The 27,909-nt window shown below is 37.4% G+C and overlaps 3 protein-coding genes across 3 annotated transcripts in view; 1 reads left to right on the top strand and 2 right to left on the bottom strand.

Moving 5' to 3' along the window:
- Positions 1-61: 61 nt before the first annotated feature.
- On the bottom strand, positions 62-5,200 carry LOC132707422 (dnaJ homolog subfamily C member 22). The gene is made up of 4 exons (XM_060679271.1): positions 4,008-5,200; positions 939-1,089; positions 466-874; positions 62-407 (listed from the first exon to the last, which is right to left on the bottom strand). Exons 1-4 carry the CDS (start codon positions 4,431-4,433, stop codon positions 119-121), a joined length of 1,275 nt encoding a protein of 424 aa, XP_060535254.1. The 5' UTR covers positions 4,434-5,200; the 3' UTR covers positions 62-118.
- A 3,325-nt stretch (positions 5,201-8,525) lies between these two features.
- Positions 8,526-27,909, bottom strand: part of LOC132707421 (ankyrin repeat domain-containing protein 33B-like) — a 42,856-nt gene continuing 23,472 nt past the window's right edge. The window contains exons 5-8 of the mRNA XM_060679270.1: positions 15,453-15,582; positions 15,239-15,379; positions 13,503-13,733; positions 8,526-10,572 (exon numbers count right to left, since the gene is read on the bottom strand). Of these exons, the coding sequence (XP_060535253.1) occupies positions 10,217-10,572; positions 13,503-13,733; positions 15,239-15,379; positions 15,453-15,582 (858 nt within the window). The 3' untranslated portion in view covers positions 8,526-10,216. The remainder of the gene's footprint in view (positions 10,573-13,502; positions 13,734-15,238; positions 15,380-15,452; positions 15,583-27,909) is intronic.
- LOC132707112 (dnaJ protein homolog 1-like) lies at positions 13,797-15,188 on the top strand. The gene has a single exon (XM_060678803.1). The coding sequence runs from the start codon at positions 14,061-14,063 to the stop codon at positions 14,991-14,993; it is 933 nt and encodes a 310-aa protein (XP_060534786.1). The 5' UTR covers positions 13,797-14,060; the 3' UTR covers positions 14,994-15,188.

Here is a 27,909-nt window from a genome sequence, read left to right as displayed (position 1 = left end):
GAAAGTAAATTAATAAAACTTCGCATTCCATAAAACTAGTTTAATATTAAAATAACCGCTATATAGAACGTAAATATATTACACGCTGTACTCGAGTCTTCTCAAGCACCGTCACAATTCAAAGTTCGTGTTCGTTTTCATTAGCCGACTTCTTGTTCCGTTTTTTGCGTTTGTTCTTGATATTGGACAAGATCTCGTAAGCTTGCTGAATCTCCATGAACTTCTCTTGAGCCGCCCGCTGCTTTTCTGGGTCTTTGACTTTGTCGGGGTGAAATTCTCTACTCAAACTGCGCCACCTAGCGGTGATTTCATTTTGACTCGCTGTCGGACTCACCCCCAAAACTTTATAAGCGTTCTGCTCGCCTTGAGGATCCGACAAGTCTATGATTTGCAGATAGATTTCGTACCTGGCAATAAACAGACTATTACACAGAAAACAGTTAAAGTTTTGGTTAGTTTACTTACCAGCCGTGATGTTGAGCGTACTGGTAGGTGTCGTACAGCGACTGTTTCAAATCCGTCCACCAAGGTGAGGTAAAAAAATGATGGATAGCTTGATGGACGGGTACTTCATCACCGTTAGAATCGGTGATCTTGCAATTAAAGTACACGTAGGAAGCCCATAGTGCACAGTAGAGCATTCCACAAAGCCCTACTACTGCTACTCTCTTCCACAGCGGTTTTCTCTTGGGCTTTTTTATTTTCCACTGTTTGGAAAACCCGTCGAAGACTAAGGCTGCGCTGAACGTCATTATCGTCAGCCATATATTCTCGTCGAAATAATACCATCTGGTGAGATAACTGACGTAAGATACCGCTATGGTCGTCCAGGGGGCGCCTCTCTCGCTACCGATGTTGCCCACTGTCCAAACGCCTGTACACGAGCAGAAATTCGATGCGTTATTGAACTAAGCAGTGCAAGGGGTAGTGGGGAATACCTAGAGCACAGCCGAGAGGTATGAACCAGTGAAAGTAAGTGTTCCAGTTGACTCCGGCCACCTCGTCCTCCGGGATCGCCCACATTATCAACTGGGCCCAAAGGTAGGCTATCATCAGGGCGGAAATGAAACGGCTGGCGGAAAAGGGAGGCTACGGAAGGTGAGAGAGATTTATAATAACATATATAACTGTAATTTCTTGGAAGGAAATATATTTTTGGCGCTACTTTTTAAGGATTTTTTGTAAGTTATAATCGGTTGTGTCAAATGATGAAAAGTTATTTGATTTAAGTATTAAAGCCTGTATGTGCATATCAGAATAATGAAATTTGAAATAAATTTTTCGATTTTTCTATAAGTAGTTAAGAACTTTAGTTGCTAAACTTGTCTTTGAATGCCGCAAATGGTTCTCGTACGCAGGCGCCATTGAAAGAAAATTTAGTTCCATCTTATCATCGGACGTTCCTGATAATTCATTTCTTTATTCTTGAAGTGATACGTTAGGTATTATAATATCTTGATTATTTATAATATTGAATATTATATTGTACAGAGTAAATGTTACTTCGAAATTGAATAGCAAATGTTCATTTTTTTTAAATATATATTATTTTCAGAAAATCCTTTGACTATCCTGATATTTTTTATAGACAAAATTTGTAAACATTTTGATAACTTTTTTCGCAATTTTTAATTGTGGCGCGTACAGAACTCTTAAAACGCTTACAATATAAATGAGGTATATACCATCTAGGAATGGTTCAATAAATGGTTTTAAATAAAAATATATATTATTTTCAATTTACTGGATCAGTAAATATCTAGTAGACACACATAACCTCACTTTTTCGCGATTCTAAAGGCCGATTTTGACATTGCTGCAATTTCACAGTGATACTTGCTGCCTGCAATTCGTTGCATGGGAATTTACACCAATTTGCTAGAACTTACCTAATTATAACCCAGCATCAATCACACCAACGTAAATTTTCAGTTGGCAACGAAAATTACCACTTAATTGGTCCGTAAGTATAACCTTCTTTATTGCCCACTGAAAGTTTACGTTGATAGCATTTGGACTAATGTAAAGGTAATTTAATTTCGTCATCTTCATAAGATCAAGTCATTTTTGGTTATTTAATTATTTGTGGAATTGCTCCTTAAACCTTGTCGTTATTTGTGGAGAATATCAGCGGGTAAATACGCTCATTGCAACAAATGGCAGCAACTACAAATGGCGGCAAGTCGCACCTTTAAATCAAAGCAACTTGTTGCAACGTAAAAATTGCAGTCACGCGGACGCGAAAAAGTGAGGTTATGTGTTATGTGTTAAAATGCAGCTTTGGTATTGCAGCAAACAAAACTTGACAATGCGAATTTCTCTCCTAATACAGAACTGGTCTATGTAAAATAAAGAGTCTTTGTTAGTGCTTAGTTCTGGTACCTTACTAATAAATATTTTCAACCCGTCCCTGTGCCATTTGGAAAATGTCGGAACCTACCCAGCTGACAATATCACGTCGTATAGTCGTCGATAATTGGTAATTATTCGTCATCGACGTCGAAGACTTGGAATTATATACGTTCTGTAGGCGTCATTAATAGGACGTATATGTAACGTACCACTATGATCCTAAATGTATAATATATATAACGGTATATTTATTTTTTGAGTAAATAAGATCTCTCTGATATGTAAACTGATTGAGATATATAAGATAACATGCTCGAATGTTTATTGATATTTTTTTTATATTGTTTACAATTGGTATTCATCGATTTTAAAATTCACTATGAAAATCCGGTAATATTTTGTATTTACACAAAGAGATATTTATTTCTTTTTTATTTTTGGTTTCAAATCTTTAGAAATGTACTGGAAACTAGAAAATTAATAAATTATTTGTGCCGTTTCTTCAAATTGCGTCAACCAATACGGACTAACCAACGGTCGAACGGACACAGCGTATTTCCGGTTGATACTTAGATAGTCGAAGTGTGATTTCCATATATATGTGAGTATTTTGCAGTATCATATTTGTTTTTTTGTTGTTTATTACGAGGTTAATTTAGTAAGCACATTCTTTATTAATTATGCAGAAATGGATTTCATAGGAATCGAATTTGAGAAAGACGACGACGATGGCGACTTATCTATAGTCCATTACAGTTTGTTGACTCCTAGAAAATCTAACTGTTTTTGGCCACCCATCATTCTGTTCAGTCCATTACCAATCATGTATTATATTTTATGCAAGTAGCAGTAAACAAGGAAATAAAACCATTACACTTATGGATCTATAAATCAGCCTTCTAAGATCATTCAATTACATTAAAGAGCAAAATAAGAAGATATTGGGAATTTTCCGCTTGTGAGTTGTGCTGTTATAATAATTATATCTTCTATTCTTATAGCGAAATTTGGTACAGAATTGGCTCATAATTTATTAAAGAATTTTGTAAAACATTGTAATCATTTATATGGGCCACAGTTTCTAATATACAACATTCATATTCTGATTCACCTTAAAGGAGATGTTGATAAGTATGGTAGATTGACAATAAAATTATTGAAATTAAAGACGGGGAAAGCGTTTACCTATCCGTTAACTTCAGTTGATTTGTATATAGGTGGTCTAGATAATTTATATCAACAATTTTGTTCTTGGGATGCCTACAAATTACAATGTAAATGTTTTATCCTTCCTTTGCAAGGTCGTTTGAGCATTTTACGTAGACCTCCACAGCTCTTTTAATATGTATAACATCTTTTTTTGTTTTTTAGAAAAATGTTTTGTTTTTATATAAAAATTTCATAATATTCGTCTTTTTTGGATTCCATACTACATTAATTAGGATCGTGGAAAGTGCGTCATACAACAACAAAGAATGACGTAAAATTTCCGTTTTAATATGACGTTATTTTACGTCTCCTGATATACGTAAATGGGCTTGTGACATTTTCACGTCATTTTTTCGTCATATTCACGTCAACGATAAGGCCGAATCAACGTAGTTGGTTAACAGCCATATCTTAAGGTCGACGGCATAATTCGAATCGAACTATACCTTTCTGTTGATCCGCATGCGGTAAAACAGCTCCTCGATCGTGTGTGGGTCTTCGTTGCACTCCCTCACGTACCTGGGGATCTTGGTGACGTCGGCCAACCATCCGAGCACGTAACCGCCGAAGGTAGTCCACGTCAAAAACGCTTGTGCGTCTCTTTCGAGGTAAAACAAGTGCATCCCGAACAATCCCCCGAACAGCCACCAGAAATAAGCCCAGAACACGCTCTTGCGCCCCCGTTGCGACGTCGAGACGGTCCCGTTAGGGGATCTGGCGGGCGGTTTCGGGGACGGCATCGTCACGGGCGTCACTTTGAAGCCGAACAGGCCGGCTAGGAGGCGGTACAAGTTTCTCGCCGCCGACGTTTCGAACTTCTGAAGTCGTTCGCGCACCTTACCGTTCTGTTTCTGACGCGACTTGGAATCCATTTTTCGTCCGTCGTTAAAATTTTACGTTAAAACGCGTACGACGAGATAAAAGCGCTGATAATAGTTTAAACAATGCACGTTTTAACGACGATGTCGGGTAGCGAAGTCGGATACCGGGCGTCGAAGTAAATCATTTCCGAGCACTCTGGCGCGCGTCGAGTTCGTTGAACGTTGCGGAAGACTGTGGATCGGCTTAAGGAAGGCGCGAGGAAGTGGGCCAAGATGACCGCTTTACCGTTAGGTTTGACTCGTGAAAGAAATTTCGGGACGAGGGCAAACCGCACGGATAAAGTAGAGTAAATAAGAGGAGAGTGTCCAACGCACTTGCTATTTGACTTGCAGTTTAAGTTTCCAAGAATTCGCAGAACTAGATAAAAGCGTGTTAAAAATACTAACAACTCAACAGATTAATACAAAGAAAGATCAGAGAAACGAAACAAAAAGAAATAGAAGGAAAATGTCAAGAAATTGAGAAGCTACAAAGTAAATTTGATGAATTCAACGTACACAAAAAAGTTAAAGAAATAAGTGGAATGTATAAGAAAAAACCGTAGGTAAGCGATTCAACGAAAGCGGAAAATTGATGTGTGACCGAAAAGACATTAAAAAAACATGGGAAAAATATATAAAAAATCTATTCCACTATAAAAGAGGAGACTCACCACCCTCCCAAGCAGAAACTGGCCTTAAAATACTAACTGATGAAACTAGGGACGCCATTAAGTACTTGAAAGAAGGAAACGCTGCAGGGCCAGACGGAATACAATCAGAATTTTTCAAACTTCTTGATGACAAATCTGTAGAACTACTAACGAACATTTGTAACGATATCTATGACACGGGAAACATCCCAATAGAATGGCTTATCTTTGAATGGCACCAAAAAAACGGGGAGCCAAAACATGTGGGGACTGCAGACTACTCAGCTTGTTGAGTCACTCGCTGAAACTATTTCTTAAGATAATCCACCAAAGAATATGCAGGATATGCGAAGAAAGAGTAACGGAAACGCAGTTTGGCTTTATGAAAGGAGTTGGTACAAGAGATGCTCTGTTTAGTCTGCAAGTGCTGTTCCAGCGTTGCCGTGATGTGAACATATCATGTTCGTACATGTTTGCTTTATCGATTATGAGAAAGCGTTTGATAAGCTACAACACGTGACGATGATGCAAGTACTGAAGAACACTGGAATGGAAGACAAGGATTAGAATCATAAGAAACTTATACTGGAATCAAACAGCTATCTTAATGTCTAATACAGATAAGCAAATCAATGCCATTGCTATACAACGTGGCGTTAGACAAGGATGTATTCTTTCTCCTTTGATCTTCAACTTGTACTCGGAGGAAATATTCGCTACAGCCTTGAAAAATATTCATTACATTCGATATGCAGACGACACTGCGGTGTTCGCTGATAGCTTGCAAAAGTTAATGAACAGGATAAACGACGCTAGTAACCAATATGAACATTAGTAAAACCAAGTTCATGATAATAACTAAATAAAATATCCAAAACTGTCAACTGTTCATTAGAGAGAGATCAGTGGAACGGGTTCCTAAGTTCACTTATCTGGGAACGACAATTAATGAACAATGGGATCACTCTCAAGAGGTTAACTGCAGAATAGAGAAAGCAAGGCAAGCGTTTATCGAAATATCAAAACTTTTTAAAAGCCACAATCTAGACCTCAACATCAAAATCAGACTATTAAGATACTACGTTTTCTCAATACTCCTCTGCAGGGTGGAGTCGACTGACCGAGGCAACACAAAAAAGGCTGGAAGCATTTGTAAAGCATGTGGCTGTAAAGAAGAATTCATCTCATGGCTTGACAGGATATCAAATGAGTCAGTACTGGAGAGGATGAACACGGAAAAGGAAGTGATTAGCACTATAAAGAGAAGAAAACTTGAATACCTAGGCCATATAATGCGAAACAACAGCAAGTACCATTTTCTCAAAGAAATACTCCATGGAAAAGTTTACGGTAAGAGAGGACCTGGAACACGAAATATATCATAGTTGAAGAATTTAAGAACATGGTTTTCCAAAACCACTACTGAATTATTCAGAGCAGCCGTGAACAAGGCATCATAGCCAGAATGATCGCTGACATTCGAAGCGAATAGGCACCTGAAGAAGGAGAAACATAGCAAATCTCTACCTCCTTGTTTTTATCTATGATTAGATTCTGTGGGAGCATTACATAGGGCAGGTTATTCCTAGTTCGCTCCCCATAGAATCTTTTATAATCGGTTAAAAATACTTGGTATTAGTCTGTTTGAAGCTGTAATAGTTAGTAGTCAGCCTTGTACTTAAGTGTATTTGTGTCGCACGGTTCCTCCATTTTCGTTATTCACACCAGATGGACGCCGATAGTAGTGGCTTTTTTTAGAATCAGTTAAATTTCAAGTTGGAAATAGTGATGTTAAGTCATCAAGTTCCGGTCTGTGACGGAAGCCGACAATCCCTAGTAGACGTGCCCAACGTTAAATAAATGGTAAAGAAGAAGAAGACCGACCGTCCTTACCTATTTGTTTAACTGTTTTGCTGTGACATAGGTATATTTGTTTCTTCCGTGCAAGATTTTATGGTCTGCGATATTAACATAGTAAATATACTCAGTAATAGTAAATATAATCAGATAAAAAGATAATAAATGTCAAATTTAAGGCACGAAACAATGTCCGTTTTTCTAGGTGCCTTCGTTTAAGCTGAAATGTTTCAGTTTTTCATTCATTACCCACAGATTCAGGTGCTGCTACGCCTAAGGTATGATTTTGGTTAGACCAAGGATAGACGTAAGATTAAACAATTTTCAAACAACTTAAATGAAATTTGATTGGCATTTCCTAACTCCTAAGACCCTATGTGGATACGTTTCATTGACAATGTAGTGTGTCGTAGATATAGAGGTTGTGATATAAAAATATGATCGTAGAAAATGTGGACATGGTAAGGAAAATCACCTTTTAATTTAGTTATTTTTTCTTATACATGTTTATACTTTTATTATAATTAATGATTTTTCTTTTACATTCGTTTCACTATTTTTGATAATATATTAATTTTTTACTTAGACAATTTATTTGCTGCTAAAGTAGGTGCCTACATTAACAATTAATGCGACGGTTGTAGTTCACATTGCCTGCATCCGAACGCTTTGATCAAATGGCAAACGGTCTTTTTAGTTTTAGTATGTATCGGGCACTATTATTTATTATTTTCCCTATGGGGTTGTATACTTGTGATGACCGTTAAAGGCACGTTTAAATTAAATTATCGGAGGTGAACTATAAAATATTTTATAAAAACTAAATTCTTTAATGTTAGTATTTCCTTGCTTGCACATTTATTACCCTTTTTACAAACAAAAACGTAACACAAAAGTTGCCTATTTGTTTTGTATACTTGGTGTTCCAATTTGGAAATACGGTTAAAATATAATAAGCTTTCGAGAAAAAATACAAATTAATAAATAAAAATAAAACGTACTAGGAGAGAAATGCTAAAATCAGTCTAAAATATTTGATAATTTAATTTCTTAATACAGGATGCCATTCTGAAGCCCAATGGAGATTACAGTGAAGACTAGGTTAGTTCGTGAGTATGACATTTTTGGTTAGTATAAGAGTAAGGTCTTTTTCAAGATAGTTCATAAATAATAATTTACTTTAATTCTAAAGTCGATACCTATAGTATTTCCCACAAACGTCACCCTGTGTACTATCCTTTGTCGTCTAAGGCTTTTTTTTCTACTTCTTCACAAGCATTTATGTTATTATAATTGGTATTGTTATAGGCTTAATAACACCATAAATCCTTCCGCGCAGATTGTCTGCGTCCCGACCTGGTAATAATCCAGGCAAAGGTAATGAGACGCCAATTTGTCGCCGCACATTACGGAAAGTAACATTTCGGTCGATAGAATTCTATGACGAAAACGAAAAGTTTTTGGGTACGTTTGGAGTAGGTTCGCGATAGATAAAGGTATACCTGTAGGTATCCGCGTTTGGCGGGGACATGTTTCCCGTGACCTTGACATAGAAAACGAGGAGAAATGTACACGTACGCGGGACGACGTGTCGTATGAAAAACAACTCGCTAATTGAACGTGGTAGGCTTTATTTTTAAACGCATATTAAAATACATCAACGCTTAATATTGCACTTTCAAACTTTTATAGAATATGTACGGGTACATCAGCTTTAATATTTTTATACAATTGTTTTTAAAGACGATACAGTATTGGTCCTTTACAATGCCCTTAAGCCTAGAAGGAAATAGATGACGAAAGGAAACCAGCTCAGCTACGATTTAGCACCACCATGGATCAAATTCGGCCTATTTTACGTTATTTTCCTTTAAATATAAACAATTTATCCCCCTCTCAACCCTGGTGCTTTTAAATACATTTTTTTCTCTAGGAACTTGCTCTGTTTTTATCACACGCTTGCTCAAATATGTAGTCCTTCCGCTATAAGCTTAATGTGACGTCATATTTGAAACCTTCGCACTAAAAATGCTTAAACATAAATAAATAATGAATAATCATCATCATATCATTTGTTGGCGACCTTTTCTAAAAAGTATTAAACAACAAAAAGTTGTTCGGATTCCCACTTATGCCTTTTCGTGGACAACAACTTTCTTAGACTTATTTTGTATATAATATCTTATACCTAAATCTTGCCGTTTCTGATAAATTTTGAATTTTATGTCAAAATTGACGTTTAGAGGTCTAAATATATTTCTCCGACTAAAATCCTTTATTATGTGTATGGGGTTGATTTCCTTATAGGGGATGTGTTGATATTTTATATATAAATAAATGAAGAATGATCAAAAACAAACGTCACTATTTTGACTTCATGTGAGTTTTGAAATAATTTTTATTTATTATTGCTATTTTAATATGAAATAGTAAAAAAACGAATTAGGAAGATAGTTTATTATATTAATACAGTATATAGAAAATGCTGTTGTTATGATACAGTTCAAAAATATTTAAATTTTTGTATTATTCATTTAACACTGTTGCTTGAGGATGTTCATCTTTCTGGGTAGTTTTCAGTCTTTTGGTCGGAGAAATATATAGACATATTTAGTCCAGCAACCGTCACTTTTGACAAAAAAATGCTACAAACACTAAGAGTTGTCCACAAAAGGACAGGCATCCTGTATACATAACGTTATACTACTTCATGACGTCACTTTAAACTTAACCTAAAAACCCTATCGCTTCTAATCCGTAGAAAATAAAAGAACGAAATGCCTAATCCGAAACGCATGTACGGCTAGGTTAGGTCCTAAAGTAATTGACATCAATGAAAAGTTCACTTCTAGAAAATGTAAAAGGATATTTTCATATGTAAATAGTTTATTACGTAAAACGTTTAGTAAAAACAATGCGGCAACCCGAACGTAAAACAAGCGCCGTCGGTCCATAGGCACGGCAAAAAAAAAGCTGCCACCCCATTACGCGGGCAGACCCCCCTCAAACTCCGCAATTAATTCAATTTACGGGCCGCTGTCCCGTGAAGGGTTGTTTTGATTGCGGCTTTGATTAACATAATTTTCTGGATAAAGACCCGACCACACGCGTCTTCCGTCGCACCGAGTCACGGCTGGCAACTTCGAGAAAAAAATACGGTAAATGGTAACTAGTACCGCCTCGCCCGAGACCGACGGTACTCGTGCTCAGTCATCGCCGCCGAATCTCACCCTCAAATATAGTATAAATACGTATCTAATAGAACCTACATATGTAGCACTGATGCTATTTCCTCTTTTTCGTCCGGGCTGGCTTTGCCGAAGGCACCACTTGGTTCCGCTCCGAATCCGCGCGGCTGGTGTCGGCCACCTCCTTATGGCCACTCGCTACCACCTCTTCTCTTTCGACGTTACGGTTCGGGTAGTCGCCGTTGTTGTTGGCCAGCGTGATCTGCAGACGCGGCACCGTCAACGGACGTATGAGGGACTTGACGACGGGCGGTACCGCACCTGACGATGGAAGCACTGGTGAGCTCGCGCACAACGCTGCCGACGTCAGTTGCGTCACGAGCCGCGCACTCGAGAAGGTGTCGCTTGGACCGGAAGACGTGCGAAATACTTTCCTTAGTTTGGATTTTATACCTGGAAAAAAAGTAGAGTCTCTAACATCGATGCTACTTGGATCTGATGCCGGCCGGTGGTGAACCTATTCTACTACTAGTGAGTAAAACATCGAGTGAAGGTGAGACGTGGCTCAACTTCTCGTAGAAAACATAAATGGAAAATTAAACGGCCATCCCAACGCGACTTCAACAAGGTCAAAGGTGAAAGGTCCCGGCAGGAAAGAAGAACCAGTCGTAGTGATACACGTGAAAGAGAACAAAACCTCCTTCCTAGGAGTGAAATTTTACAGTCATGTGAACATGGGCAATAAAATGCAGATTATAGGAGTAGTTTACTCGGTTGCTTACCGGTCTAAGAGAGTCTACTGGTTATGAGAATAATTATAGCATATTGAACTGCTTCCGAAATGCCTTGCAAGTTATGACAGCAGTTTCACCCATCCACTACTTTGTATGTCAAAGGGGAAAGCTTCGTTTACAATATAGAAGGGTATGTGCTCAATCTACGACGAAGGCTTTTAAAGCTATCGGAACAATTATGAAAATAAAATTTTTAGAACTATTCGACTGGAGAACAAAAGCTTACAGGAATCAGATTGAACCCTCGGGAAGAATTTACAGCTACTAATTTCTGCAAAAAAAGTTCAGGAGTGCTCGAAAGTTGAACAAGCACTGCCCAAAAATACGGATTCATCTAAGTGAGAAAATTACAAAAACGTAAAAATAATATATTGGTTTATAAAATTCCATTTGACAACACTGTTCGGCTGCAACCAATGACGCAACTACTCGCCATCGTGTCGTGCCGGACTCGTTCGAGTCTCGTCGGCTTTTTCTCCGTCTCGTCGTCCGCCATCTTTTCAGCCTTATTTTTGTTGGTGGTATAAGGTATACGGCGACTTGGCGTCTATTTTGAGTATTTTGTGTGCTGTGCTTACTGCTTTCAGTACTTTCATTTCTGTTATTTTTTTGTGGTATTATTACTGAAGAACTAATAATTCATGTAAGTAAAACTTTATGGTAATATATAACATAAGATTTGATAAATTAGAAGTTGAACTAACCAATGAGATAGATAGCAAGATCAGGCGGCGGCAGCAGTTATGAGTTTGTAAAACAAGCTCTGAGCCCGCTGATTTCAAATGAACTTGCAATAAAGGAAAAGGAGAAATATTCGAAATTAAAATTGTCCAAATTAATACTTGGTAGGTAGGTGTTATGTTTTTTAAAAATAAATAGGACGTAAATGTAATATAAATAAAGTATAAGAAATATAATTTAATAAAATATTTATTATGGTGATTGCTTAGTTGATACTTTTTTTAAGGAGTGATTGCTCGACCGAGTTAAAATAAAACTGACTTTTTTGTAACCTATATCCGTTTTAGTTTCCATATCTTTTTGTTTCTAGATTTCTTTTTGTATCTTATTGCTTAGTTTTTGAAAACAAAAAGAAAATCTACTTTCTCTTCATGTTTTTTGAGCAGTTAAATTTAGGTAAAGAAAACTAAACTAGTTTTTTTATTTAAGTAAGCAATGTTAGAGAAAATCCCCTTAACAAAATTATAATTTTTAGTTATATAGTATCGTTAGTATATTTTTTTCTTAAAATGGATGCAAGAATCACCCCGCAAAAACAAAGTATTAATTTTAGGAATCACCCTTCATAAAGTACAATTTTCACATTAAAATGGTTCTTGGGTTAATTCATGAAAACATTTTTCCTACTTTCTGAAGGCTTGTTTTCATGGTGATAGAAGGTACCATCAAGGGCAAAAAAACTAGAAAAAATGAGAGTTTAATGAGGTTTGTATTTAATGAAATGTATACCTAAATCATCGTAGAGATTAGCATCTAAGATCACTTTCATGAGAGTACTATCAGCGATAGATCAAGCCTTTACTTAAAAGATGAATAAAGGGATCTTTTAAATCTGTTTTATTAATTTTTTTATATAAAGTAAAGATATGTAAAACCTATCTTTCTCAATAGTAAAATATTTTCACATGCGGATAAGAAGGCAAACACATCATAAATATCAAAAGAATGTGAGAATTCAATAGAATGACAGAAAACCTGTCAAATATTAGTTATTCTTTTAGAGTTTTTTCAAGGTATAGTATCTTACTCTATTTTTAAGATACTTTAGGTTAGGTTGTTTTATATTTTTGCTATATTATATACCTACAATTTTTTCATATCTATAACAGAACAAAATTGGATGTGTACAAAATGTGTTTTATTAATTGTATCAATCGGCAGTCCTTCATTTTTACCATCAAATGCAAAACTAAAGATTAAATATTAATTGGAGAAAACTTGTGCATTTCAAATATCGCCTCCTACTCCAGCGATGACTTCACCAACCCAATAGATTAATTCCATCACACGCGAGTACCAAATACTGGGATAGAAAACAACCAATTGAACTACTGGCATTACCTTTCCAGATTTCTCGTAGGCTGTTGGAAATAACCTAATAATGTATAACTTGTATAACTGGTAAGTCCTAACAAACATTCTACGGACATATGTATCTGATTACTGTGGACGTTACAATTAGTAACATCGTATATCTTTGAGACGTTTTAAGGATGTCCCTTAGGATATACGCTATGTCCCGTCAGATATCCCGAGGATGTTTTACGGACGTCCTTGTGCTATTTGGGAAGTTATTCGAAAAAGGTTCGGAAGAGCTCGAAAGTTGAATAAGCATTCCCCAATTTTCCACGTCGTGCATGGGGTGTCCAGCTGCTTCATTTTGAATAGTGGGTAAACTAGATCGTTTGCGGCCCCTTTATTATGTTCGTCCCATCCCCTTTAACGGTAGGCTCACATAGTATATTAACCTTTACGACGTTGCTCGTAATGCAGAATGCGGCTAAAAGCCTTTCGTCGTTAAGGGCGGTTTAATGTTTCAATTTCGCGCTTAACACGGGATGGACTTACCGTTGGAGGCAGAGTGCGCTACGGGCGGCGGTATCGGGATGACTTTTCCCATGACCACGGCAGCTCCCATGTCGTGCTCCAGGCCCCAGCTGCCGTACGACGTCGAGCGTTCCAGTAAACGTTGCCGAGCGTGTTTTTCGATGACGTCAGCGCATACGTAACGTCCGCAGAAGCGGGCCCATTGGTCCGCTCTGAACCCTCGGCCGTTATCCCTCAGCGTCGGGTCCGCTCCTGGAAAAAAATGAGGTACTGTTTGCGGTAACGAAGAATCGTTGAAATAAGTCGAATCGAGAGAGACGGAGGCGCCGGGACGCTTCGCTGCACCCGCTTGCCGGCTCTCGGAGGGTTAAACAAAGCGTGAACGAGATGGGGTAGTTTATTTCGCGATAGGATTTTTCGTAAAGTCGCGGAGCTCTGTTTATTCGGTCACTCGGGCGTGGGATTCCGTCTCGTGATTTTCATCCCCTATAACGGCAACATTCGAAATGTTTCGATCAGTCAAAGTCAGTGCCAGTGCAGGTGTCACAATTTCAGTCAACGTCTTTCCCGTTCGGGACGATGGCGAAAGACTATTACGCCATTCTGGGCGTACCCAGAACCGCCACCGAAGACGACATAAAAAAAGCGTACAGGAAACTCGCCCTCAAGTACCACCCGGACAAGAACAAATCGCCGGGAGCGGAGGAAAAGTTCAAGGACGTCGCCGAAGCTTACGAGGTGCTATCCGACAAGAGAAAGAGAGAAGTTTTTGATCAGCACGGCGAGGAAGGTCTCAAAGGAGGAGCTCCCAGGTTCCAAGGTAACACCGCCTTCTACACGTTCCACGGTGATCCCAGGGCCACTTTCGCTCAGTTCTTCGGCACTGCGAACCCTTTCGACGATTTTTTCGGTTTCGATACCAACGACTCCAACGCATTCTTCGCTGTTAGCGGGACGACGACGAGGCGTCAGGACCCCCCAATAGAATACGATCTCTACGTGAGCTTGGAAGAAGTGCTAAGAGGTTGCACCAAAACAATGAAAATCACTAGAAACGTTTTGAAGGCAGACGGGAGGGTGCGGAAGGAGGGCAAAACGCTGACTGTTAACGTCAAGCCGGGATGGAAGGCCGGTACTAAAATAACCTTCCCGAGGGAGGGCGACCAAGGTCCCAACAGAATACCCGCAGACGTGATCTTTGTAATTCGCGACAAACCTCACCACACGTTCAAGCGCGACGGCAACGACCTGCACTACGTCGCTAAGATTACCCTCAAAGAAGCTTTATGCGGGGCTACCGTGTCGATACCCCTATTGGAGGGCGGTAAAACCAATTTGAGTTTCGCAGACGAAGTCGTAAGGCCAGAAACGATCAGGCGAGTCAAAGGTCACGGACTACCCTCGCCAAAGGAGTCGGGAAGGAGAGGGGATTTGGTCGTGAGCTTTCAGATATCATTTCCCGATACGCTAGGTACCAGCGCGAAGCAAAAGCTGCGAGATATTTTACCTTAGTAAGAATTAAGCGTTTGGAAGTAGCGTTAAGTGAACTGTGCGGCCGCCACTGTTTGGCAATAAATTAGTTTTCCACTGCTGCGTTCTTCCCGTTTAGTTTGTGGTTTTGTCCGTTTAAGTAGGTCAGAAATATAAACCGGGCAATGTTCGAGTGCCGATATGCGGCCTCCCGCAGATAGGAAATTAAATTTCCCCCAAACGGACAACTTGAATTTTCCGCCAAAGTTGCGCGAAGGCACACTCACCGGCGAACAGCAACAGTTTGGCACATTTATTTCTTCCTTGAAGGGCGGCCTTCATCAGGGGCGTGAAGCCCAGATTGTTCTTGGCATCGATGTCCACCCCCCTACACCTGCTGGCGAGGCAGTTCAAGCATTCCACCTGACCTGCACACGAAGAAATCACAATCAGCTCGTTTTTTCAGAGCCAGACTGAATCGGGAAAAAAAGAGAACCTTACCTGCCTGGGCAGCAAAGTGCAGGGGAGTGTTCCCTTCGTTGTCTGGTTTGTTGGGGTCTAATCCTTGCAGCTGAAGGATGATTTCTAATATGTCAATAGATCCATTCGATGCCGCGTAACTGAGTAGGGTCTGGAAAAAACAACGGCATCAGAATCACGCGGTTCTACATTAACTAGCGACGAATCTATTTTCCTTGAATAAGTGCCTTATGGATATATATCCGCTAGCTCATTGCGATGCGACTGCAGCAGAGAGGTTCAAAAGTTCAAGTTGCCTTCCGCGCTGTGTCAGATCTTTTTGATCCATTCTATAGAGTCTAATTAAAGCTTCGCGATGATGTTAATGGAAACGGATTTCAAAAACGCAGGTTCAGCTGGTACAAGTATTATTCAAATGTGGAGGTGCAAACTGTCGCTTTTGCATTGCAAATTGGTGCGCGCTCTAAAAGCCATAATTTAAATTTCGGTAATAACGGCAAAAAAAAGAGGTGAAAAGTCGGTAATGCGGGCGTAGAACTTCGGCCGTGGGCCCGAATATCAAATCAAATCCTACCGTCGGGGGTGCTGCAGATGTATAATTTATCAGTCCCGCGGTTATGTATCGATCTGGACGAGTGGCGTTTGTAGCGATTTCTAGTTATCCGAGTTACAACGAGGACAACTAGGCTGGTCGTTTACCTCTGATCCAATTTTAGTAACGGGTCAGCCGCGTTGGCCTATTCGACTGCACGACAGCAAACGGTAGAGGGTCTTAAACTATATTTTCTTTAGATGGGAAGTAAATGGCTTTTCATGAGGACCAAAATATGCAACTTTCAGTATACGGAACCCGCGTAACAATAGGCATTGAATGGGAAAAATCATAAGAAAAGAATTAAATGTCTGATAGCCCGTAGGTTCTCGACGATCCAAGTGTTCTTTTTTATGACCAAGATCAGCTACTGAGTCTAACACAATGATTGTTTCTTATTGATCAAAACTGATTACTATTTGAATTACATAGCCGGGAACCTGCAACCAATGAACAGTCTGTCTAATGCTGAAGCTGTGGTCCTATACTTCAAAGATCTCGGGTGACCAAAGTTAACTCCTAAACGTTTCCCGTCGCGGTTTGCGAACATCAATGCCGATGACATAAACGAAACATGTGCAAATCCCGATAACTGTGACTAAAAAACGCCTAATTTATCGCGAGCTGCCGAGCGGCTGATCGATACGCGACGCCTTATTAGGAACGGGCACCATTAAACGCGTTTAATTGGGTAGAAAAAAGATTTAAAACTGTAAACGGAGGCGAACGTTTCAATGACACCGACAAATGAACGCGAGGAACTATCTCTAACGGACGAAAAAAGGTAATGTCCAACGAATCTCGCTGGGCGATTTAATATTAATAAAATAGTACATTATGCAACAAGTGCGGTAAACGGCATTTGACTCACGAGTTTATTTGATACGAGCGGAGCGCAGCGGAGCCAGTTTTTAATAAACGAGTGAGTTAAAAAGTTTACCGAACGTGTTGCATACTATACTTTTTCTACGACCGTTAGTTTTTGGGTCCATTTTCGCCAAACAACAAGAATACATTTACTTTAAAGCGTGGGAAATGTCTCCGGAAACATCCGATTGCTCCCAAACCCGGAAATGTCCGAAGTGGCTCGGATCCGTGGGAAATAAAACTGACGTGGTAAAGTGACGCTTCCCGCACCCTAGATCGGTGGGTAATGAGGTATTTTACAGACGGGAGTAGAAAAAATTATAAATACCTTTATTGCCTTGACCATTAATAACAATGACATTGACAAAATTATATCCCGAATTAAATTTGGTAGCAAAGGGCTAAGAAAGTCATTTGGCATATTTAACTAATCAGATATGGTGAAATTTTAGATCAGATCTCCATATATCAGTCTAAGACAGGAGCTGTGAACTTTTTGAATTCGATACTCCTCTATATATGATTAAACTGTGATGGTACGCAAGAAGCCTTTTAGTATCTTGTGAGTGACAGTGACGACTTTAATTTTAACGTGTTCTCTAAATTTTATCAGAGAACAGCAAGTGCCAAACTTTTGCAACTGCTACAAAAAGGCCAAACAGAATTCTTTATAGAGAGGTTTTTACTTTCTGTTAACAAAACTTCTTGGTACTTTCTACTTGGTTGTTGTTGAGCCGAACTTGCTGACGTTTCGTCAATCACCGTGCTGGCTTCTTCAGAGCTTAACTGGGACTGAAACTTAATCGACGCGGGAGGAATCCAGGAGTTTTGCAAATAGTAATACAGTAGTAGTGGAAGTTTGTTTGAGAAAGGTTTTTGCGTTGCTTTTAATATTAGGTATAATTATCATTTGTAAATATGATTAAAGAGGATTTATAAGGATTAATTACAAACATATTTTCAGTGGCAGAATAGTAAAATCAAATAAAAAAGAAATGTACAGGCGAATGTCAAACGCATAAAAATAATAATCACAAAACTGTGGAAGTAGTTTTGTTAGTGTTCATTATAACACTTTATCTATAATTAATAATAATCTATTATATCTGCAGAGCGCTTTCAGTTGGAACTACTTTGAACCCTTCTACATTGTAAAGCATGTTCTATCGTCTAGAGAAGTTAGTTTATTGGTTTTGCTTTGTTTCATTTAGGCATGCGCTATTCGGTGTGCTTTAAATATCTTAAATATCTTAAATGTCTTTATAAAATTCTTCAATCCTACATCAGTCCTCGGACTCAGTTTGTAGAATTGAATTCTGCAAAATCCCACACGACCCGCATCACATCTGGAATTCCTCAAGGGTCCCATTTGGGACCATTGTTATTTTCACTGTTTATCGCAGATGGCAGTAAATGTTTTCTTTTTGCTAAATCAGCATCATACGCAGATGATCAGAAATCATACGCGCCCGTGAAAAGCCTTAATGACTGTCATAAGTTTCAAGAAGATCTTGATCGTTTTTATGAATACTGTGTGAAAAATCGTCTATTTTTAAATATTGATAAATGTTACTGTCTTAAGTTCAGCAGGCGGATAAATGATATAAACTTTGACTACACATTAAATGGTGTAAAAATAAAAAAAGTAGAGCAGATTAGGGATCTTGGAATAACTATAGATGTAAAATTAAGTTTTGATATCCACATTGAGAATATAGTAAAAAAAGCTTATAAAAATTTAGATTTTATATTAAGAGTTAGCAAGGAATTTCAGGATCACAAATCGCTTATTATTCTATACAATTCCTACGTTCGATCTCACCTTGACTATGGCGGTGTGATATGGAGCCCTCAGTATCATAAATATATAGACAGAATCGAGAGAATACAAAAAAAGTTTGTTTTCCATTTAAATTTTAGATTTAACCGTAACTTACTAACTCATTCGTATGAAGCTAGTCTTAATTTCTACCATATACTGAAGTTATCTGTTAGAAGAATTATCTCCAGTGCTATATTTTTGCATAATATTGTTAATAGTAGGATTGACTGTCCTTTACTGTTGGAAAAACTATCCTTCAATGCCAGAGTCGTTATAACAAGAACTCCTTCATTATTTTACGTGCCTAGATTTAATACAAACTTAGGTAACAATTCCCCAATATCTCTTTTACATAGACATTATAATAATTATTTTTCGCACATTGACATCTTTGCGTTATCACTTAATTCGTTTCGAAATCAAGCAATTAGGGTTTTTCTATAAATTTATTTTAATTTTTGATTTGTTTTCCTTATTTTTTCACATTTATTTTTTGTAATTCACGCACTTAATATACAGTGTTAGTTTTGGTTTAGTTTGGTAAGTTTGATTGTTATTATTATTTTTTTTTATCTTCTGCTTATCGTAGATATAGGTAGGTCCCTACTTATAAGTTTTACTTTGTTAATTAAATAATGGTATAATTGTTAGTGTGTCCTTGTAAATTGTGAAGTTAGTTCTTCATGTTAGGGCACCTTTGTAATAAATAAATAAAAATAAATAAATAAATAAATAAATATATAAAATAAAAATAATATAAATAAAAAGCTATAAGTGACACTAACTTCCGTGGACGCCATGGAATATCCTATGGTTAGAAATTGTCAGATTTGGTAGCAATATAAAATGGCTTCTCATTTTACTGCTGTTTCAAATTTTTACGCATAATGTTTTCTTTTAGTCAAAGCAGTGATTATCATGAACTTATAAGCTTTCTCTTCCCATTGAAACCACTGTTATCCCTTCTAGATTGCAAAACACGTTCTATCGTCAACACAGAAGGTGTTCTTTGATTTGGCTTTTGCTACGGTGTGCCATGTTGTATGCTATGGTGAACGTGCACGTTTTATAAGAGACCCAAACATTGCGTCCTCAATACCGCACATGCCATGGAAAATTCTAACCTAACTTTGTTTAGAAATTTTTATCTTTTACGACCTCGCTAAGATTTATTGTACAATTTTGCTACAACGTAACGGCGCGAAGAGAAGGGACGCTTTGAAGTAAAACCCGTAGATGTGTGCCCGCACGTCAAAGGTCAAAGTTCACAAGCCCTACATACGTTTCGTACGGCGCGAGGGGCGAGGGATGACGTCGTCACGTTGACGCACCGCACTTGTAATCCTCGGGTTATTGCTTCTACGTCATTGTTCGTTCGCGAAGAGGAGGTCTTGCACAGTACGTTTACTTGAAACTCGAGTAGTTTTTGTTTATATTTTTTCCGACGGTTTTCGCGCAACCGCGCAAAATAAACTATTGACGACCTAACAAACAAGAGACAATCAAAAAAGGCACGTAAAAGTTCCCTTTGGGGCAGTAGAGTCAACGGCCTCATTTTTTTGTTATCGCAGACTATGGTTCGGGACAATTTAATCTAACGACCACTTGTACGGCGCAGTCGGTAGGATACCGCAGTCTCAGTCGATTTAACTTTGTTGACGAATTATTTAAGCTATGTGGTGGATTTCACGGGACAACAATCCCGAAATAAATACCAAATAAATGATTTTTTTTATTAGTTTTTATTATAAACCTAAGAGAGATATTCAGCACTGGTTTTGGGTCTAAACGAATTTATTATATTGTTGTATATACAGGGTGTTTCATTTTTCCTGGGCGAGTATCAACATTCTAATTTTATATGAATTCTATACAAAATTCCAGAAATATTTTGTGTATAAGGTCCTATACATAAGCCTAACTGCTTTTGACATTTTTATTTTTTTATGCCAAAAATGACGTTTGCAAGACGTAAAATATCTGCCAATTTTTTCATTCGGAAGCGTTTGTTGTTTCACTTGAGTAAGTTTCATTGTAGACAACGGACTCGAATAACCGATTTCATAAGAAATTTCGATACATATTAATACAGGGTACGCGAAAATTAAGATTAAAAATGAAATTTCAAAAAATGTCTTTTTGAAATATTTCCTTTTCAACATTTGTCTATCACAAATAATATGCTGCTGCGATATAAATTCAGTTAGTGTAAGGCGGCTTTAACAGCGTTTAAACAAAACAAGTGCTATAACGCCGCCGCGTTTTGTTGTTGATTTCTGTCAGAATTCAAATATTTTTTGACACGCTATTGATTTATTTATTTATTGTTTATAAATTTAATTTTTTCTGTTGCTTGCGTATCATGTTTAACACAGAAGATATGTTAGAAAGTTACATATCGGCTGGCCCAAAAAAAAAGGGATTTACCAACAATTAAAAATATATTGAATGATGAAGAGCAACTTAATATTTTGTTGCATTTTGCAGAGACGCTTGAAGATTCATCCCGAAATGCGTCTTTAGATCTAGATATCAAAAGAACGGCGCTTCGAACGTTCAACTGCAAGGCCTATAAATTCTGTGGAGTGCAGAAATTAGAACAACAAAATTACAACATCTTATGAAAAGACACTTTTTAGAAAATATATTATTTGCTAATATTACTGGAGCAATAAAATAATAAAAAACGTATGGAAGTTACAAGATCAAGTAGAATTTCTGTCAAAGTATGGTGCGCCATTTGAAGGTTCTGAAAAATAGGTCCAGTATTTTTTGATCAGAATTTAAATTCGCAAGGCTACTTAGAGCTTTTAAATATTATCCATCCCTTTGTTGAAAGTGAAGTGCTTGAAACAGAACAACGAAATTTAATATGGCAGCAGGATGGCGCTCCTTAACACGGAAGTCAAGAAATTAGCACCTACATAAATGCACACCATAGAGAATGGATTGAGGAGAATAGATATTTAAATGGGACTGAATCTGTTAGAAATGTCATTATGTATTTAGAAGCCCTTTATACTACTTGTATATATTGAACAACTGTTACAATAATAAGCTATTAATTTTTTATTGATCGTTCATTAATAAAATAGACATTATACACAAAATATGTCTAGAGAATTTTGTATAGAATCCAAAAATGAAGTAATATACTAGGTGTTACATTTAAAATAAGAAAGTTGATATTCATCCACGAAAAATTAAACACCTTGTATATACAAAATTAAAATAAATTAAAGGTTAGTAATATCTCAATCAACTTTTGTTTTAAACTTTTGGCTTCATCCCCCATAGCTTCGCAGATATGATATGATATGATGATATAATGTTTTCTGCTATTCTTGTAAGGACTAAACTAATTTAACTAATTAACCTGTTGTATGGCATTACTTGTCCTACGGCGTAGTCAGTAGGATGACGCGGTGTCCGTAGATTCAGCTTTCTCGAAGGATTGCTTCAACTATAGGTACTTCTACTAGACGCACCAAGCAAGTCGCAACCTTTTGAAATCTGAGACCTAAAAGTTGTTTTTCGGGTAGTCCTTATCAGGCTTATGGAAAATCAAGCTAATCAAGCAAAACAAACTGTCTTCTTAGGGACTTTCGCGATATATCTGTTGTCTGCTATTTTTGTTGTTCAATTGTTGCTTTATCGGATTTCTCGTATGGCGCAGTCGGTAGGACGCCGTTCCCTCCCTATATTTAGATCCATTGTTTGAAGCCGACTTCAAAGACGCGGCTCGCGCGAACAAATACATAATGCTCCGGCATATTTAAGCCGTAGCTAGTAAACACTGACATAACGAGATTTATACGTCTGGCTAACGAGGACTGCTATTTCGGTGGTGCTGACGCGTGTCTGTGCATTATTAATAAATTGGACGAATGTGTTTCGGTTCTCGAACGATGAATGAATGGTCGAAAATTGATAAACGGTATCGAGAGAGAGTTGAGCCGAAACGCGCCCGCTGTTCCGAAGCGAAAGTTTCGTATTTATAGGAGAGGCGCCCGAGTAAAAATAGGCCTTGAGTAACACGCGATATATAAACAATTACCTAAAACACGTCGAGTGAGCACTTTCGGTTCCGCTCCTTCACAGCGATTTTTCAAAGCCTGTATTTCTTTCCACGTTGAAAATTGCTTAAATGTCCCTTTAACATTAAATAGCCGGATTGGTCGTCAAAGTGACGCCATTTTTAAATCATTATTGGTAGCTACTTGTTAGTCACACAAATTGTCAAAAAAAAACGTGTTTTTGATGCCACAAAGTAACCTGAAAATGATAATTAATCTCACTTTTTGGGGTCAAAAGTGGATTTGGTTTTTTTTAATGATTTAATGGTTAGAAAGCGCTCATCGTGCAGCAGCAACCCAAAGGGACTAAAATTTGACTTGACGCCGATCAAATTCGGGCCATATTCACGTTCCTCGTTCCAGTTAATGACCTGAACTTTGCTCTCCAAAGCGTTCAAGACAAGGATACTAAGTATGGGAATCTCAGTAACTTAGGGAATTAGAGAAAAGTTGTGTTCTTTGAATCTCCGTAGCTTAGGGAATTAGGGAAAATTTGTGTTCTTTGAAGCTTCTTTATATGCCGTTTAGAATGACAATTTTTCATATGCTGCTGAAAGATTTGGAAAAAAATGCAATTTGGAAAAAATGATTTTATTTTTTTTTTATTTTCTTTGAAGAGATATGAAAAACCTAATAACCTTTCTCATTGGCACTAGATTTTATATCAGATGTTTCGTTTTCAAGAAACCACCATCAACATTATTATTATTATATGTTTGGAAGCTTAAAAAGGTATATTTTTATACCAAAACGTAGAAGCTGTTAACTGTTTCTTTTAGCTTTTAGCTTTTAACCTCCTTTTTAACCTATTAACCTAACAGATACCCTCTTTAGTTTCACAGGGACAATAGTTTCTCTTAACAAATCTCGTAGTTACATGTAAAATTCGTCACATATCCTTGCAGATCTTCACACATTTTTAGCACCACGGGGTAGCGTTCGTTGTTGTAGCCTGAGAATGAGTCCAAAGTCTGAGAAAGTGAACAAAATGTGACTCGAATTTGAGGACCCTAATTGATGATATCATTCGTCATCATTTTTCAGCCCTGCATGGCCAGCTAATAAATATAACAAAAAGATTATTATTATATATAACTTAGAAAAATGTTGAATATGTAAGAAATCTCTCGAATGTATTTAGAATTTTAAGATATAGTTTAAGGAAATGTATTTTTAATTTCCCAGGAACCTCTAAGAACAACCAACAATTTACAATAACAAATCTCGTATAGTTGTGTGTAAAATTCGGCACATGTCATTGCAGATCAGGAGTGATAATTATCTTAAATTAAATTTAGACAAGACCCAGAGTATTGTGTTTTCCTCCAATTGCTTGGTAAATAGTGGACAGTCCGTCAAGTTGGAAACAACATATCTCAGACCTGAAAAATAGATGGTCCAGCAACATATTCGTTCTTCGACGACTAAGAGGCCTGATAGGAACAAGGACTCTGCTTATGGTCTATTTTTCTTTGTTGCATTCACACTTATGCTATGGCACGGTACTGTGAGGTGATTCCTCAGCTGCTGTGGAGATTTTTAGAATGCAGAAAAGGGCCATTCGAGTCGTTGCTAATATAGGATATAGGGACCACTGGCAACCTTATTTTAAAAAATTCAAAGTGATACCCCTTCCTTGCATCTATATCTACTACCAGTTATTAGAGATACAAAGAACGAAAGGAAACTTTAGCGCTAATTCCGATTGCCATGCCTATTCAACTCGTTCGGGGGATCTCCTTAGACTGAGGAAGTCTGAGAACAACTCATTGAACATAAAATTGTATAATGTTTTGCCAGGTACTGTGAAAAAGATGAGCAATAGAAAATTTAAACATACTATTAAAGAATTCATTGTTTTTATTCCCTGCGAGCATACATTGACACTGTCACTGGTATCGATGCGCTATAAAACTGTATAGTACTGTCTAATTTTGTTTGTATTAGATGTGTGTTTTTATGTTATTTATTAATTTGATTTTATTGCATTTGAATATCACTTCTGACTTGCTACAATTGTACGTCCCTTTTGTACGAAACGTAGTCAATAAATGAATCTATCTATCTATCTATCTATATATATATATATATATATATATATATATATATATATATATATATATATATATATATATATATATATATATATATATATATATATATATATATATATATATATATATATATATATATATATATATATATATATATATATATATATATATATATATATATATATATATATATATCTGATCATGTTGACAAGGATGTTATTTCCCGTCCCTGTATGATCAGTTAATGACGTAAACTTTACTGTATAATATATAATAATATTGTTGGTATTACATATATTATAAATGTAGGTCGAAGTAAACGCAGATATCCTTTTTAGTTTCACACGGACCTCTACGAAAAACCAATGCTTTAAATTCATCACGTCTTTGCAGATCAGGAATGGGATATATTTTACACATTTTTTTAGTACCAAGGAGTAGCGTTCGCTGTTGTAGTCCGAGATTAAAATGGACATCTAATTTTAGATAGTACCTCTTTTTTTGTAGATCTGACATAGAGCGTGTGTTGGATGACAGCCCCAAGCACGGAATACGACTTTTTATTCCGACATTGGTTTCCAAAGCGACTGGAGTTGGAAGCCATGTCGTTGGAAACCACGATTTTCTCTTTTTTCAAAGTTTTTTTTTATTGTCGCAAAACTGATACCCCGTTCTAAAACGCCAACGCGCAGCATTGAGGGAAGATAAATAGAAGCCGTGTAGGCACGTCAAACGGATGTGGCGGCGACGCTCAGTTGTTTTAAGCGCGAAACAATAAACATCATTCAAGATGGGGGGGGGGGGGCTTTTCGCCAATGGAAGGGTATCGATATCGATCGGCGAATATCATTCGAATAAATGTCCTCGTTTAAACGATTCGGATGCCGACGGGTCTGCTTTAAATGTCAGACGGTCTAAATGCGGCAACCGTCCTGATTCCAGCGGAATGTGCTGCTAAATAACAGAGGGGTGAAACCAATGGCGACCATACCGGGGACTAGGGTTATGGATAAAATGCATGCAAATCGCCGACTAAAGGAAAACTAAGACCTAACTCCGCTCCCGTAGCAATTATGAAATGAAAACTGCTCGTCTCTTCTTTATTCGGATGGAATGTAGCGGGGATGAAAGTGGTTTCCGCTGTTCATACAATATAATGTTTCTAATTACTAATAATAGTTATGTTTTCATTATATGAAATGCTAGTGTCGAAATAATGTACAGAGTATCTCATCCCTATCTCTTATCTGTAATCGCTAATTACAATGCACTTTTTTTAAATGAACTTTATATTATTTTTTACGTATAAAGGATGTTGGGTTTTCTATAGACGACTTCATGGTGCTAAGAACTTTTAGCGCTTCTGGAACTACGTAGTTTTGTAGTAATGAAATAAATTTTAGTATTTTATTTGTTAAATTTGCTTCATGGGGGGGTAGGTATTCTTTGCGTTTCGAAGTATTTAAAAAAAATGAGAATGATATATAAAAAAAAGATTGGGCATTACTGGTAACCCTTAAAATTAAAATGCTTCACAAAATTCTTTTTTTTTGTTTCAAACTCTTTTATTGATATTTTATGCAAGGATAATGATCTTGAGACGCAACAACAATCGCATCGGTCTTTAAAATTCGTTAAAACGCGTTAATCCTTTTTGGAGTTATCGACATTTTTTTCCGAAAATGTCCAAAAAGTCCCCCACCACTTTCCTGTTAGAGATAGACCCAAGAGCATTAAACAAAAATGATTTGGTTTTGTTACTCCTCTAACTAGGAATATCGAAATATTTCGCAGAAAACAGGTTTTCACAGCAAGACGTATTTAACTGGATTGGAATATTTTCTGACACCACCCTGTATAGTTCACGGCCGAACTAAACAACTGTTAGAGTATTATCTTAAAAACGTCACTCTTATCACACTCTATCCGCGAAATTTTTGACAATATCAAGGTTCATTCAAAAACAAAATTAATTTATTCTTCACTTTTGTTAGTAAATCGAATATCTCATTGGATAAAGAGGTAGAGGCTTAAATGCGGGACTTCTTGACATAAAGCTCGGCATACGCGCGACATCTTAACTGTGGTTTTATCCTCGATCATCGGACATCGACCCAATGAACCCTGGCCATTCGGGTCTCTCGTAAATCGAATTATCGGAGAATTTCATGGTTGGCTATTGGGTTAGGACCGGAACAAGGGGGCGGGGGGAAGCAACACCGGGCAATAATTTAACAACACCATCGTCAACGCGTCATGGCCGTTCGACCAAAACCGATCGAACTAACCGCGATTCGGTTACGCCGCTGGTCGGCGGAATTGCCACCCCGCGCCCCCTTCTCATATTTCTATTCAATATTGATTTCCTTGCGAACACATTTGTACGAACCGTCTGGGTTTTCCATTAGCTGAATATCAACAGGTAAAAGACCCAGTGACACAAGCAAGAACGACCGACCTATAACGCGGTTGTGCAGGAATTATAACCGGCGCGTTCCGCTTTCAAATACAACAGTCAGCTTTCTTACAAAGCTATTCAAGATTGGTTTACTCCAACCAACCAAGATGAGCTGATGAGCACTTTAACCTTAAGTTGCTGAAGAGGCATTCTATATGTAATCTATATCTAAATTCCGAAGAAGAAACTAACCTTTCATGGCGCTGATTGCTTTTACAAAACGACGTATAAAGTAGTGATGATACTTTTTCCAAACCTAAACAATTTAAGTGGGTCTAGATTGATAGATGAGTTAAGTTGTTGATTTATGGGCAAACGTATTATAGATGTACGTGGATTTGATGAGATTTCAAAGTCAAAGATACTCCGATTTCTCCCCAATTGTTGATCTTTTAAAGTTTATACGTAGCAAGATCGAATACGAACTATTTTTCTAATGTTAAACAAGCTTTAGTTGTTTGTCAGCTGTTTCTAAGATAGTTTATTCATGTTTGGTAGCTAGACGAGGCTGGTGAAACCCCAAAATATGAAGATTTTAGCTTTGGTTTTCGATAAAGTAAGGTAACAAAGTTAGATGAATTTGGCTATTAAGCACCCCAAAATACGCAA

This window comes from Cylas formicarius, unplaced genomic scaffold (genome assembly GCF_029955315.1).
Source record: "Cylas formicarius isolate icCylForm1 unplaced genomic scaffold, icCylForm1.1 PGA_scaffold_9__14_contigs__length_23061073, whole genome shotgun sequence".
NCBI lineage: Eukaryota > Metazoa > Arthropoda > Insecta > Coleoptera > Brentidae > Cylas > Cylas formicarius.
This window is presented reverse-complemented; position numbering and strand designations above follow the sequence as displayed.

Excerpts from the sequence above, each read along its gene's own strand:
- LOC132707422 (XM_060679271.1), bottom strand. The coding sequence starts at position 4,433 with ATGGATTCCAAGTCGCGTCAGAAACAGAACGGTAAGGTGCGCGAACGA. Across the intron at positions 1,090-4,007 it reads GCATGCGGATCAACAGAAAG|CCTCCCTTTTCCGCCAGCCG; the intron begins GTATAGTTCGAT and ends CACCTTCCGTAG. Across the intron at positions 408-465 it reads TACGCTCAACATCACGGCTG|GTACGAAATCTATCTGCAAA; the intron begins GTAAGTAAACTA and ends GTTTATTGCCAG.
- LOC132707112 (XM_060678803.1), top strand. The coding sequence starts at position 14,061 with ATGGCGAAAGACTATTACGCCATTCTGGGCGTACCCAGAACCGCCACC.